The sequence below is a fragment of the Trichoderma camerunense genome, assembly GCF_050948025.1.
Source record: "Trichoderma camerunense strain CBS 138272 chromosome Unknown V8C40scaffold_1, whole genome shotgun sequence".
Lineage (NCBI taxonomy): Eukaryota > Fungi > Ascomycota > Sordariomycetes > Hypocreales > Hypocreaceae > Trichoderma > Trichoderma camerunense.
In genome coordinates, this window is record NW_028145369.1 from 1066527 (window position 1) to 1081725 (window position 15199).

Genomic DNA, 15199 nt, shown 5'->3' on the forward strand with positions numbered 1-15199 from the left:
TACTCATAAAAAAAGGTCAGAATTGTATGAGCTATTAGCTATTTGGCAATTGTCCATCTGTACAATATTATACCGTCAAAATGGGCGCCCCAGAAACAGCTGCAATATCGTCAGATACAGATGTACAATCTCAACAAGTTCAACCACAGCCAACAGAAAAGGATCGCGAAAACATTCAGGTTGATGAGTCGGTGGAATTTCAGCACTCGTGGAGACTGTGGTGTGTCTTTATTGTTCTTTGTCTACTATCATTCATCTCTGCCATTGATGCCACCATCGTCACCACTTCGCTGCCAACAATCACACGCGACATTGGCGGCAGCCAAGAATATGTTTGGGTCGTCAACTCGTTTCTCTTCACCTCTACAGTTCCACAGCCGCTCTTTGGCCAGATCTCGGACATCTTTGGGCGTCGAAATCCCATGATTGTCGCCATCGCCCTCTTCGGCCTTGGTAGTGGGCTTGCCGGTGGCGCTCAAAATCCCGGGATGCTCATAGCAGCTCGAACCATACAAGGCCTTGGTTCAGGCGGATTATATGTGCTTTCGGATATCATTGTATGCGACATGGTTCCCCCTCGTAACCGTGGCCCCTACCTGAGCGCCATCCTCTCAACCGCAGCTATCGGCACGACTATTGGGCCCATCATCGGCGGTGCCCTAGCACTAAAGAATTGGAGATGGATATTTTGGCTTAATCTTCCGGCCGCAGCCATAGGATTGCTCGCCATTGTCCTTATCCTCAACGTCAAGTATACGCGCAGTCCGTCGTGGCGCCATGCGCTTTCCCGGGTCGACTTCCTTGGTAACATCATCTTTGTGCCATCCATGGTCAGCATATTCTTTGGTCTAATTATGGGTGGCACTCGTGGTTACCCTTGGAGTTCTTGGAAGATCATTGTACCTCTTATTCTCGGAGTCCTTGGTTGGATCACATTCCATGTACACCAGGCCTCGCCAGTTTGTCGAGAACCAAGCATGCCCCCTCGACTGTTTAAACACCGCACATCATCCGGGGGGTTCATTATCATTTTTCTGGGAGCAATTATACTCCAGGCTATCAACTATTTCTTGCCTGTCTACTTTCAAGGAGTCAAGGGAGCCACGCCACTGATGTCAGGAGTTTATTTCCTAGCTTTTGCTCTGGCTATCATGCCTTTTGGCGGCATGGCCGGATTTTTCATGTCCAAGACCGGCCTTTATATACCTCTACATTGGTTGGGCTTTGCCCTCAGCGCCATCGGTGTCGGATTGTTCTCAACTTTGGATGAATCTTCTAGTCGAGCAGCGTGGATTGGCTACCAAGTCCTTGCTTCAGGTGGTACTGGAATTATCTTTACAGCCACGCTACCATCAACACTGGCAGCGCTCCCCGAGTCAGACGTGGCTGTTGCTACAGGCACCTATTCATTTGTGCGTTCATTCGGGCTGGTCTGGGGCGCTACTATGGCATCGATTGCCTTCAACGGCCAAATAAATGCACATGCCGCTTCCATAAGTAACCAGGAAATACGCAACTTGCTTATAGACGGAGGTGCATACGCATTTGCTGCTGTACAAAATGGCGGTATAGCCGAATTGCCAGACCCTACCCGAAGCCAGGTTATCGCCGTCTATGTGAAAGCTTTGAGAGTCGTGTGGTGGATTGTTACGGCTATCTCAGGCCTTGGATTTTTGGCCACCTTTATTGAGAAGCATGTTGAGCTTCGTAAGAGTCACTCAACAGAATATGGACTCTCAGGGGAGGATAGTGCAAGGGATGGGCGTCAGACTTTAGTTCCAGACGCAAGGGAAAGAGTATGACCACGGATTAAAAACGAGAACACTGGAAGATGGTGGAGAATAGAATTTATATAATAGCATAATGAAGAAATGCGTACTGCCCAATACTCCCAATTTAGGTAACCAGCGCGATACCTCAGCTAAACTCCTGAATGAACTGCTGCCGAATCAATAGAGACAGCGGTTGGCTGCTGGTGGTTTACGAACCTGGTGCTAGCGTTCCTCGCTGCTTGAAAGGTTAAATGCACGCTCTCTTTTCATTAGAACGGCATTTGATGGTATTAGGCGCCTTTGGGCAGCATTGGCTCTAGGATTACGCCCGGGGTTATAGAGTCCCAATTCAGCATTACATCCGATCGTATGTGATTTGATGACAGCTGAATCTTATGTAGAATGGCAACGCTTGGAGAGAAAAAAAGAAGTAGTCTCCAGCGACTTGCTTACAGGGTGATCTATCTTCAAATTCTACCCGCAGGCTTTCGTCATTTGTCATTAATAGCCTTGCAGCAGTAAATACAGGGTCTATATATGATAGGCTTTCAAAGATTCCATGTGATACTATTATATTTTCATTGGGCGATTTTCGTATGCATGTACGCCCATTATGGAGACCCAGACTCTCCTCCTCGGTCATCGATACGGCTCGATTCGACAAACGCGGAAGCTTGATGTTTTAGGATGTCCAGCGCACCACCGATATGATGCATTTAATCGTGTCATTTCAAAACGATTGGATGAGCATTTATAGGCTCATGCACACTGTTGTAATACGTCATTCGTCTCTGAGCCCGATATGGGGCGGTCGTTGACATCTCATGAGACACATTGCGGCTGACGGACGGGAGATTATTTTCTTGGTCCACGTATTCATCTCGAGCCCCTCTGCATGATGGGAAACTAGAATGTCGTTCAAAAATTGGGCTCCGGGCATAACGTTCGCATGAGACGTTGTGCAACGGCTAGAGACTTGCACTGCGGCTCGCGGGTGATGTAACTTCAACCCACATTCTCGGGATCAACAACACTGCTGTCAACCCCATCTATTTCCTGCAGTCTACAGCTCAGTCCACGTTGTACCTAATATTAGCTTGAAAGCGGAATCGAGATGGAGACTCAAAGACATTATGAGCGTAGAAAATTGGTCCACATGGCCTTTTCATCCATAATATTTATAGAGGCATAGGTTTCTACTCAAGTTTCAATACACCGCAAGGGCACATTTTTTATTCCGCCAAGTTAGCCACGATGAGCCAAGCACAATATACCCATGAAGATTACACCATTGGTTGGGTCTGCGCATTACCAAATGAGCAAGCAGCCGCATTGTTCATGCTAGACGAGAGGCATGAAGACCTCGTCAACCCATCAAACGATCAGAATGCCTACACTCTCGGAAGCATCGGGAAGCACAAGGTTGTTATTGCTGGCCTACCTAAGGGAAGGTATGGCAATAACAGCTCCGCAACAGTCGCAACCCGAATGATATCTACTTTCCCAAACATTAGAGTCGGCCTAATGGTTGGAATTGGTGGAGGTATTCCAGAAAAGACTCGGCTCGGTGATGTGGTCATTAGCTGCCCAAGTGGCACAGAGCCGGGTGTCGTCCAGTGGGATATGGGTAAAGCAGAACACGGTGGACAATTCAAGAGAACTGGATCACTGGCTCCTCCACCAACTGCTTTGCTCACAGCTTTGGGAAAGTTTGAGGCCGATCAAATCACATCGAGGACGAAGATGCTTGGCTACCTGAATGGTCTAAAAAGTATGCCCACCGTCCCAAGAAGCTTTTTGAAGTCGGATTCTCTCAAAGATGTCTTGTTCGACTCCACATATGTCCATGTGGAAGGAGAAGACTGCAGTCGATGCGATGAGAAGATGTTGGTTCAGAGGAAGACAAGAGAAGATGACATGGTGATCCATTGTGGTCTCGTTGCATCAGGCAACCAAGTGATTAAGGATGCAGTTCTTCGAGATAAACTGTATCAGATGTTTGACAAGAATGTCTTATGCGTTGAGATGGAAGCTGCGGGCTTGATGAATGACTTTCCTTGCATTGTTATTCGAGGGATCTGTGACTACGCCGACTCCCACAAGGATGATAAGTGGCAAGATCATGCCGCAGCCGTTGCAGCAGCATGTGCAAAGGCATTCCTAGCGGTAGTCCCAGCGAGTGAGGTGGATAAACTTCAGCGAGTCCAAGGTATGTTATGAGGGAGATCTTTGGTTGGATTACACATGTAACTCATCTCTTCTTCTAGTGTCAATTACCCCGAGTGTTCTTCAAGGCGCAAGGTCTTTGGTCGCAGGATGGTGGGGAGACAAGCAAAATACCCTCTCTATACCAGGTATGCCAATACCCTACTGGGCCCAACCCTTGCTCCAATTAACGATGTCATAGCTGCAAGTTCGCCTACTAGTGAGCCTGAAGATACTAAGAAAGATGAGATCCAAAAGACTCCAGCACTTGGAACGGTTCCATCAACAGATTCAAGCGTTTCGTCAACGGATACAGGTGTTTCGTCAACAGATACAAATGTGGATTCCATATCTACAGAGCCTAGCTCTAGTTCGAAGTCAAGAGAAGCCAGCCCGGACAGGAGTGTACCTACGCAAACACGTCTAGAATCATTGCTCCAAGAAGCTCCGGCATTACTAACAAAGATTGTCCAAGGAGGACAAGTTGAAAGCGCGCTGGATGCCTTAATTGAGAGTCTGAACAATCTCAGAACCTCGCAAAGAGACATAAGCACGCCGCAAAATGTTGTACCGCCGAATGTTGTGCCACCAAAGGCTGTGTCGCAAGGCCCTGACTGGAACATTTTTCCACAAACACCGCCTATGTCACCACAACATACCGCTTGGACTGTCAGTGCAAACAACGGCTACGTTCAAGATATTCACAGGCCTGGTTCAAGAAATAGCACTTATATTGCAGCACAACCACCGCGGAGCCAATCGTGGACTCCTAGCGGAGACAACGCTTATGTGCCAGATCCTCACGGCTATGGCTCAAGAAGAGGCAGCTACGTCACAGCACAACCTTGGCCTACATACAACTACGGAAATGTGTCTCCCTCCATCTATCATTCCCAAGCCGAGTTTGGTAATCCAAGTTTCATCAGGAGCCAGACATACCCCAGTGACCCCCGCTTCAACCAACCTTCAACCTACCAAACAACCCCATATCCGGACTATGGACGCAACACATACGATGTTGATCGTAGGGTATTACAACCGAATTACTACCCAAAGGCACCATCGTGGCCTCCAAATTCTCAAAACAATTCGGTACGAGATGGTTATTACGAGGGGACCCGCCAACAGGAATACAACACTCGAATGAACATATCAGGATATGCCTCAGATGTTAGGGCCAACAGTCCTCAATTCACAGAACCTCAGAGACAGACGAGGTACTCAGAGTTACCTACGAATAATGATATAACCCAGCAACGGGATAGTGCCAATCTCAATGCAGGTCAAGGATATCCTAGCATGAACCGTTCAGGTATAAGCCCAAGCCGACAGAACGAGATTCTCAGTGGAGGATTATTCTCGCAGATTCAGAAAGGGGATGCCGCCGCTGTGAGAAGACTCTTGGAGCAAGGCGCTGACATTGAGAAGACTAATGGCGAAGGGCTTACTCCGCTCTGGTGTGCAGTACAACTTGGGAAATGCGACGTCATCCAAGTACTTCTTGATAAGAAAGCGGATACTGAGTCGCTTAATACTCGCGGTCAAAATATTTTGGAGTGGGCTGTGGAAAATCGGGAGCAGAAGATTATTGACATGTTATTCCCATGAATATGTATTCCAGTTGTGTTGGGGACTTATATATACCTAGTTGAACATGTAATTGATATGAGAACCAAAAAAATCTACTACCAAATGCGGGCTGCATTTCTACCAGCTATAGTTTAACAAGATCATACATCACTGGGCATCCAATTATGCTGAGATCAGTATTGTGTCTACTTGAGATGGGTCTCAGACAGCAGGTGAATAAACGCAATGGCGTCAAACGCCCAGGTCCAATTACTACGATAGGCATGGTGTGAGGCTCTTGTCAAGCGTAGATTTGTTCCTTATGAGGCTAAAGCGTCATACCTCAAAGCAAGGCGAGCATGGAAGGGGCCGGCGCTAAACCATTCCCTCTAATAATGGATTCTTTTCATGAGTTAGAGTTTAATATATCGACGTATGTTGAGAGATGGCTTGAGTTTTGCCTTGGAAAATGAAGCCCATAGAGGTATTCATCTAGATGTTTAACCATATTTGGCTTATGCTGTGCCTCGTAGCTGAGAATGCAAAGCCATGAAGCACGAGTGGTGTAATCAAGGTACAAGTAGCCGATATACACCTGGCATCTATATAAGGTGATGAATTCTCCGATCCTGTCCACCCGCAGAGAGATTATACTAATATTCGGCTGTAGCCGAAGCAGCTACCCCTCCATTAAAATGTAAAATAAACGAACGTACAGGCAGCCTCTTATTAACCTTTTATGCGGACGAAAAATGTGCTCTAAATCTCTCGGCCATCGTTATCACAATTATTAGCATTAGGTTTTTGTCAGACATCATAGTATCAAATGATATTTTACATTTTCTATCCGCTGAAAAGCCAAATGAGGGGTCGAGGCATAGGATTCTGTCATCTGCATTGGATAGGCAGTCAATCGCGTTCAAACCGGTGAGAGCTAGAGCAGGCAGCCTTGCAGTGCATCGTTACACAAAAAGCTGGCGGTGCCTGAATGGTTCAATGTTGGCCTCGTGGGGCTATATCTTAGACAATTTGACTCGTATTCGACAAAGAATTTGTTCAATTAGCTTGCGTTTGCGTCACCGAGACTTTCAGCCACATGAGTCAGTTTGTTTGCAGACTTAGGTACATGTATTCGTGCCCAAGGGGGAGAGGGCTACCAAATTGTAACAAAGGGGTGCCATGGATGTGCATATCAATGTGTGCCTGCTGACACGGTGTTGCCCCTCGACTTGATAACTCTCATAGCTGCCTTGAACATGATTTGGGATTGTTCATATGCCACATGCAAGCCATAGCATCGCTCACAGAATGCAATTTGTTAACCGCGTGTATCCGACACTTCGTCCCTACTCGCCGATTTATGTATGTACATAGGCTGCAAGTACAAACTTTACAAACTTTGGCACTGTCTTGGTATTCGCTCGCATGACCTTTGATACGTGTACTTTCAATGCTTCCCCCGAGTCAACCACTTTCAGCCTCATCTGGTTCAGAAGACACCTCCCAGCATCGTCGCTCTCAGGTGACCAGCAGCATCAAGACGAGAGCGACGATTCAATGTCTCGACCAAATCGCAGAAGGCGCGAAGGCACGAAGGAGAAGATACTCTCAGAGGTGAGGGGGTTGGTAGGACTAAAAGAAGTCAAAGAGCAGTTTGACAACATCGAGAGCTGTATTCGCATTTGCCACCTCCAGCAAACAAATCCCAGAGCCGAGCGTTGGCATGCCGTTTTCCAGGGAAATCCAGGAACCGGTAAGTCTCTGCTTATTGTTCCAACTTCTAGCAGAAAAGGGTGTTGACACTACGATGGAAGGAAAAACTACCGTTGCTCGACTATATGCGAAGTTTCTGCGATGCATGCACATCGTCAAATCGAAAACATACAAAGAGACCTCTGGAGCACAACTCGTGTGTATGGGACCGAAAGAAGTCAAAGAACTATTTGACTCACCTGGTGCCAACCCGCTTCAAAGTTTGCTGGGCGGCAGACCTCCCCAGCGGCCAGTGCCGCGCGGTAATCATTCCGACGACGATGACGACGATGAAGACGACGATCCAGCATCATTTAATCGCAAAAGCTCTTCACTTGAGCCAGGCTGCCTATCGGACGGAGGAGTTTTGTTTGTCGATGAGGCATACCAACTCACCGCTCCACACGTACCAAATTCCGGCCGTCAAGTTCTTGATCTTATCCTTACGGAAATCGAGAACAACATTGGAAATCTGGTTGTTATATTTGCGGGATACAAAGAGGAGCTTGAATCTTTCTTCGGACACAATCCAGGACTGCAGAGTCGAGTACCATATACTTTCCAGTTTCATGACTTTAACGACCAAGAATTGCTGCATATCCTCGCCAATCGAATTCAGAAAAAATATAATAGCAAGATGAATGCTGAAGATGGACTCTATGGAAGATTTATGCGGATAGCTATCCGTCGACTAGCCTGCAGCCGAGGGAAGAAAGGATTTGGCAACGCCCGTGCTGTGGAAAACGTCTTACTCAAAATATGGGAGCGACAAGCTAAACGACTATCGAAGTATAAGAATCTAGCACACGGCCATGTTTTTACATTTACGAAAGAAGATATACTTGGGCCAGATCCTGAGGACGTGAGACGTACAAGCCTTGCTTGGAACAAACTTAATCAGCTTACTGGACTGAAGGAAGTCAAAGAGTCTATTAACAATATGTTTGAGGCGCTTGTGGTGAACTACAAACGAGAAATGGCCGAACTAGCACCGTTGGTCTTTTCATTGAATAGGATCTTTGTTGGCTCACCAGGCACAGGCAAAACAAGTGTTGCCAAATTGTACGGCCAGATATTGGTTGACTTGGGCTTACTTAGTAATGGCGAGGGTAGGTATACGTATCACCTCTGCTACTCTTCTTTATTGTTCAATGGCTCTCAGGTATGGCTAACACATTTTGGCAGTGGTTACCAAGAATCCCGCCGATTTTATCGGAGAGGCTGTTGGAAAATCAGAAGCAAACACCAAGTCTATCCTAGCTGCAACGGTCGGCAAAGTCCTCATTATCGACGAAGCTTATATGTTAGATCCAGGAGAATCGTCTAAGCATAGTGATTCATACAGGGCTTCTGTGCTTGATACACTGGTCGCTGAAGTGCAAAGTGTACCCGGAGAAGATCGCTGTGTAATTCTTCTTGGGTATGAAGGTAGACTAAAAGAGATGTTTCGCAACGCCAATCCGGGTCTCTCCGGGAGATTTGCCGCAGACAAACCATTTCGGTTTGAAGATTTTACCCCAGCGCAACTTTGGGATATCTTGAATAAAAAATTAGCGACTCGAAACTTGCAGGCAACGAAAGAAGGATTAGCGACCGCGATGGAGGTCTTGAACCGAGCCCAAATGCGCCAAGGCTTTAGCAATGGAAGAGAAGTGGATAATATTCTGTCTTCAGCAATGGAGAACCACTTACAAAGGCAGTCAAAGACAAATGTGTCTAACTATGGTCATGATATGATCCTAACTCCAGAGGATTTCGATCCAGACTACGGCCGAGCCAAATATGCGGCAACCAATTGCCGGGCCACCCTACAAAATCAGGTATCAAATTCCATCATCAGTCAATTAGAAGAGTACCAGCGATTACTCAATATTACTAAACTACGAGGTGCTGGCGCTGCTTCTCTTGTCCCAACTTCATTCGTCTTTAAAGGACCGGCAGGTGCGTTACACGGCTACCCTCCCTTATACAAACCATAATTTCGTTCAGCAGTTAGTAGATAGATGAGAAGAGGAGATTTTAATCTATACATAATTATAGGCACTGGAAAGACAACAGTCGCCCGATACATGGGCACTTTATTATACGACCTGGGGCTCATTGCCACCAAGACATTCGTCGAGTGCTCTGCGTCAGACTTTATTGGCGAGCACGTTGGCCATACAGCTCCCAAGACCAGAGCGCAGTTTGAAAAGGGCCTAGGAGGAGTGTTATTTATCGACCATGCCCATCAACTTAACCAAGGCGGATATGGTACCGAAGCGATCAATGAGTTCGTCCGCCTTCTTCAAAAGTACAGTGGGAAAATCGTCATCATTCTAGCGGGCCCTTCTGAGGAGATCGAATCACTCATGGCGAAAGCACAAGGGCTCGATAGTTCCTTTTTTAAGGAAATATTCTTTCAAAAGCTCACGGCCCAAGAATGCATGGTTTTCCTCAGGAGAATACTAAGTGAAAATGGAATTAACGACTGTTTCTCCTCCAATCAGGCAGTTGACCACATTTTCACAAACCAGTTCGAAATACTGTCAAATTTGACATATTGGAAGAACGCCAGCGATGTGAAGTCATTGTCGCAGTGGATGGTCATGGATGCTCTGACGAATTGGATCCCTCAAGGACAAGGCAGCATAGGGCCCAGTCTCTCAATCACGCAAGCAAATGTTTACTTCCAGAAAATGTTTGAGAAGAAGGCGGCCATGCAAATGAGCGACCCTAACAATATAATGGACCTATTCCGTCAAACTGACTCTGCTCATATGGCGAACAGTTTCCACATGTCAGAGAACAAGTCCGAGGCTAAGTGTGAGGCCAAGTGTGAGGCCACTTTCAACACACAAGCTGTACACGCAGCCACAGACATGAGAGTTTCAGTAGACATGGAAAAAACAGCACATGTGGCTTATGATGAGCAGTGGGACAAGGCCAAATCTGTACAAGAAGCTCTGAAGCATATTGGTCAATGCGAGGCAGGTTTTGACTGGGTGAGAGAAGGAAGCGGCTACAGGTGCAAGGGCGGAAGTCATTATGTGACTGATGCGCAGATACAATCTTATTCCTCATGATGTTATATATTGGTTCGGGCTGAGGTATTACCCATTCATTTATTTACTACAGCGCTCGATGGTTCTCGGAATTTGCCGTATTCTCCCACAGAAATTCATTCATTCAACTATCTACTTATATCATCCATGTACAGAAGTTGCAGGTCATAGCGTATCATCCTATTGCCAAGAATAAATAAAGCGTCTACTGAGCGGCGCAGAAAGCCTGGACAGCTGGGAACGCTTGGTCTATAACATAACATGTCAGCATATTTCTCCTTTAAAGTACTTCTATCCACTTCGTCCGAGTGGAAATTGGTAAACTCACTCGTAGCCACATCTTGGCCACAAGCAGCAACAACACAAGAAGCGCCGGCCGCTGAAACAGCGTCTATGCTAGGGCAAGCGCAGGCAAAGTCGGTAGATGCGCAAGAGGTCTGAGAGCTAATAGCAGATTCAATGCAAGGAATAGCACAAGCAGGAACGCCGTTGATGGTTTGGCCGTAGACGACAGCAGCAAAGGTAGCGAGAACAAGAGTGAACTGCATTTTGAAGGTTGTAGAAGCTCGAAAGTAAGAAGATATGTTGGTGTCTTGTGATAAGAGGCGGTTGGAGATGAGAAGCGTAGCGCGATGGATTATTCCAAGCAAGAAGAACATCTTCAACGACGAAAAGCTCTTGTTTATATAGTCCGTAAATGAGTAGAAGCCGGCAGAAGCAGGCCCATTCATCGTGCAAGGTTTCCTTCTCTATCTTTCATATTTTGTATGGATTTTCCACGATAACGATTAGTTGATCCCACAAATGTCATCAACATGTAGATCTATTTCCTCATCCTGAAGTGCCGCGCCTAACATCCTGTGCCTGCATGCACCCCAGATGGACATCATGATTGACGTAGCAAGGGCATGGAAACTCCATTTCATTTTTCCTTTCCAAAGCAATTGCTTACTGTCAGCAAATCAACCCATGTGTAATCTACGTGACATTGAATCTTGCGGTGAATCGTACCCTGGGTAGATGAGTCACTTGGTCACCGGGTCGTCGGTGATGAATAGTAAACTACAATCTGAAGAATATCCAATCTCTAGCACCAGAAAGCTGGTTTTGTTATATTATGTTTCATTTACTTCAGACCGCATACATATCGGTGCGCTTACCCCATTGAATAGGGAGCGAGACGACTGAACGTTTTGCATTTCCTCATGCAATATTGATCGATCTTCCAAACACCGCATAGTCCCAATGACCGCACAACTTTGGTTATGAAATAATGCTTTTAATACAACATCATCAATAGTGACCTCGTATAGTAAGGACGTTATACCAAGTTCCTAGCAAAGGCTCATCGCCTTAGTACCAGGTTGTTTTAGGGTACAGCTTATCTTTGGACGACGAATCCAAATAGTTTTATAAGTAGCAACGCCATTGACGTTAACTGAGACTCGGCAGTCGTGGTGCCAGTATCAGGGATTTCGGGGATCCTCAACTATCAGCATATTAGGCACTAGTAACGTCCCCTCCATGAAACGGTAAATGGAAGTTACCAAATTGGTCACTTCTGATCTATATTCTGTACAGCAAGGCCAAGAGAAAAATTGACGGGCCATTCTGTGGAGTAGGCAATGAATCATCCCTAGAGCGGCGGTCCACTACGGCCCGTCGCTCGACCGAGGCATGCGAGGATGAAGCTTCAATGTATCAAGAGCGTATTACGTGTAAGTCCATTCATGATAGTACAGGAATGAACTTTTAGAGACTCTTTTGACGTCTTTCCCGACACTGGGCATATATATTTTGTTAATTTGACAAAACTAAGTATGCATCTGCACCTCAACTGAATATTAAAGTCTGGCTAACCCTACACTCCTCAGTCGAAGTCTTGCCAATATGGTGACCTACATCTTTCTATAGATATTATATGAACCAAGGCAGTAACGTCGATGGCCCGATATTTCTGTAACAATACGCTTTTAAGCCCACCATATTTCCAGCAGGTCTCTAACCGAGCCTCCTGGGATCATATGTAACCGGAATTCCGGGACATTTTAATCCCTGACTGCACGGTATGGATCTGCCGGCATAGTGACAGTTACATTCGCCATAAGCATGCATGAAACTCCATCACCAACGCTTGTTACCCACAGAATGAGTATCGTAGCAGTCACGATGAATAGAAAAGGCCCAGCGTAATACTTTTCACATTTTTCGTATTATCTGTAAAGATCCTACTTCCTCGCTCTGAGACTTTACGAGAGGCCAACCACCTCGTAGTTCCAATTGCAAGTGGCGTTGGAGCTCTGAGCCGATACTTGCTTTGTGCCTGTGGCCGAGGCAACCACAGAACCGGCACTGTTCACAACCTGTATAAATTGTCCACTCCCAACACTCAACCCAGGAACAGCACCATAGTTAAGGCCAGTAGAACCAGCAAAGCTGCCAATTTGCTTGTTATTGCTATACACTTTGATTGTGTACCCATTTGATGGCAATAAGACAGCATAGTTAATCGTGTCTTGGCCTTGCTGGTAGTTCTGAATAGATGGCGAACAGCTGGCGCTCGTGAGCAACGTGCGATACCACAACGAACCGACGGGCGTCGATCCAGGTGGCAAAATTTGGCTGCCACTGGTTGCGCCAGATTTGTATGCCTTGATGAAAGGTGTCACAAGTTGCTGCCATCCAGTGTGGTCGAAGCCATTGGCATAGTCACCAATGGTTGAACCCGCAATCTGCTCCTGGAAGAAGTTGCCGATATAGTGGCCTTCTCCTGCGTCGTTCCATGTGATTAGTTCCGCAAGATCTGGCTTCAGTGCTAGTACCTGTTCAAATCGCTGCGGTAGATTGACTTCACCAATGCGATACCAGTCTTGGCCTGAGCCAAGATACTTGAACTGGAAACTAGACACAGCTATAGGACAAGTCGCAAATTAGCGGCTGCACTGAAGAAGAAGAACGGTCAATTTAGGAACAGAAGGAGTCTCTCACGCATCATGAATATTTTTTTCGCAGATTGTGCCTGTTGGAGAAGATTCTGATCATCGCTGGAGGAAACATTGGAGATAGTGGTACCCGGAGCGGGCCATGCCGACTCCCAACTAAAGGCGCCATCAACGACGGGATAATTCGAGAAGAAATTATTCGGCCATCCGCTCCAGTCACCAAAATTGGGAACGAAGTATGGGTTGATGCCTTGGGAGGTGAGAGGTTGCTGAAATCCTGAGACCCAGTCGGAATTCGCAATGTAGCCACCATCGTAGGTGCTGACAAAAGGTCGACCAGAGATGGTGTAATACGACGGACGAGAAATATAGTTGCGCAGAAAAGACGGAATCTGCGAGGGTGTAATAGCACGCCAGCTCATATCAAACGAAATAAATAGCTTGAAGCCGTTCTGATCTGCCGCGTCGAATAGATATCCCAAAGCATCCAGTGCCCAAGAAGACGTGATATCGTGTGTATTTAGTGCAAAAGCATCGAAGCCTACTGCCTTTGCATCTTGAACATCTTGAACTGCTTCTGCTTGAGTCATAGTTCCAACCATGTAGTGTGCGAATCTGTGGAATGCGGGACCGCGGTATTAGCATCAAAGAAATAAGTTTAACTGGTCTATTGGAAGAGCATCTTCACTTACACCGCTCTCGGTACTATACTCCCTGTTGGTCCACTTGATGCAGTTGACTTTGTAGAAGTGGATTTAATCGTTGTCTGAGAAACTGAAGTACTAGATTTTGTTGTTTGAGAGACCGAGGTGGTGGATTTTGTTGAAGATACCGATGTGACAGGAGTGCCTGTTCCTTTGCTGACCTATATCATATTTATAGATTAATATCATGAAACCGTCACAATACTCAGACCTCTTACCAATGAAGCAGTAGAGTATCCAGAGGGAACTGTGGTGCCACAAATGCCGGCTACAGATCCCCCATTCTGAAATGCTCCGGTTAGACCGACTTCGCAACAGAATCCGTTTCCGAAACTTCCTGTCCATAGGGACCAGGCTGGGCTCGCGCAACTGGGGGCACCTTCGACGCTGCCTCTACAATTGCTTGCTGCTCACAAAGATCCATTATCAGCTCACTGTAATAAGTCTTTAGCATTTTAACTCACTCGTAGGACAGCAAGCCTCCACTTCGCCATTCCCGGTAGCTTGACAATGTGACGTTGAGGGACAGCAGGACCCGTTCCCGCACGACTGTGTATCGGAAGGGCACGACGCCGATTGCAAGGACCAGCCTTGGCCGGCTACAGCCCGGAGTTGAAGAGGCGACAAGGCGGCCGACAGGACCGGTGACGAAAGAACTCCGACAACGACGAGGGAAGTTAACGCCCTCATGGTTGTTAATATGCAGCAGACGCTAGAGAAACCGAGGAATCAACAGTATAGAGCTCACAAGAGTCACCAGATGTTTTCGGTTGCATTTATACTACCCACGCAGATATTCAAGGCATTTATATACATATCTTCAACTTTCTCTCGCTTGCTGAAAGCTGAATATCGTAGCTTCCGGCAAAATATCTCTGGCAAAAAGGCGAAGAGCGAGGTCCGCTTTGGGAGTTAACCTCCATTTGCCATAGCGACAACAACAACGACAAGCAGCTGCCTAAAGTCTCGCTTTTGCATATTCTTACCCTGATGATAAAGTCTTGGTATCAGTCTCCATTGGAAACTATTTGACGAAAACGTGCAAAGAACCCCGGCCAGCTTCACCCCGCATTCTCATTTCTCCACGCGGGAATCGGCCCGTGTTCGATGCTAATAAATGTCCCGTGATTCTAGTTCCGGTTGAACACGGAGTTGTGCCTTGTTCTGGCTTCTGCTCTTACGATTCTTTACTTTTTGCCCATTGTGTGTGA

General features: G+C 46.6%; 5 protein-coding genes across 5 annotated transcripts; 3 read left to right on the forward strand and 2 right to left on the reverse strand.

The window, feature by feature from the left end:
- The first annotated feature begins 68 nt into the window (after positions 1-68).
- On the forward strand, positions 69-1840 carry V8C40DRAFT_279208 (major facilitator superfamily domain-containing protein). Its single transcript, XM_083221183.1, has 2 exons — positions 69-959; positions 1098-1840. The coding sequence occupies exons 1-2, from the start codon at positions 81-83 to the stop codon at positions 1800-1802; spliced, it is 1584 nt and encodes a 527-aa protein (XP_083078933.1). The 5' UTR covers positions 69-80; the 3' UTR covers positions 1803-1840.
- A 1186-nt stretch (positions 1841-3026) lies between these two features.
- Positions 3027-5585, forward strand: V8C40DRAFT_279211 (uncharacterized protein; the record flags this gene model as incomplete). The annotated part of the gene is made up of 3 exons (XM_083221184.1): positions 3027-3981; positions 4040-4126; positions 4180-5585. The coding sequence occupies 3 exons, from the start codon at positions 3027-3029 to the stop codon at positions 5583-5585; spliced, it is 2448 nt and encodes an 815-aa protein (XP_083078934.1).
- Positions 5586-7103: 1518 nt separating this feature from the next.
- On the forward strand, positions 7104-10363 carry V8C40DRAFT_272025 (P-loop containing nucleoside triphosphate hydrolase protein; the record flags this gene model as incomplete). Its single annotated transcript, XM_083220309.1, has 4 exons — positions 7104-7299; positions 7361-8407; positions 8484-9239; positions 9339-10363. The coding sequence occupies 4 exons, from the start codon at positions 7104-7106 to the stop codon at positions 10361-10363; spliced, it is 3024 nt and encodes a 1007-aa protein (XP_083078935.1).
- A 184-nt stretch (positions 10364-10547) lies between these two features.
- Positions 10548-10890, reverse strand: V8C40DRAFT_272026 (CFEM domain-containing protein; the record flags this gene model as incomplete). The annotated part of the gene is made up of 2 exons (XM_083220310.1): positions 10548-10591; positions 10671-10890. 2 exons carry the CDS (start codon positions 10888-10890, stop codon positions 10548-10550), a joined length of 264 nt encoding a protein of 87 aa, XP_083078936.1.
- A 1591-nt stretch (positions 10891-12481) lies between these two features.
- V8C40DRAFT_7165 (glycoside hydrolase family 71 protein) lies at positions 12482-14921 on the reverse strand. The gene is made up of 5 exons (XM_083223349.1): positions 14453-14921; positions 14207-14394; positions 13977-14149; positions 13331-13899; positions 12482-13253 (listed from the first exon to the last, which is right to left on the reverse strand). Exons 1-5 carry the CDS (start codon positions 14676-14678, stop codon positions 12592-12594), a joined length of 1818 nt encoding a protein of 605 aa, XP_083078937.1. The 5' UTR covers positions 14679-14921; the 3' UTR covers positions 12482-12591.
- Between the last annotated feature and the right edge of the window lie 278 nt (positions 14922-15199).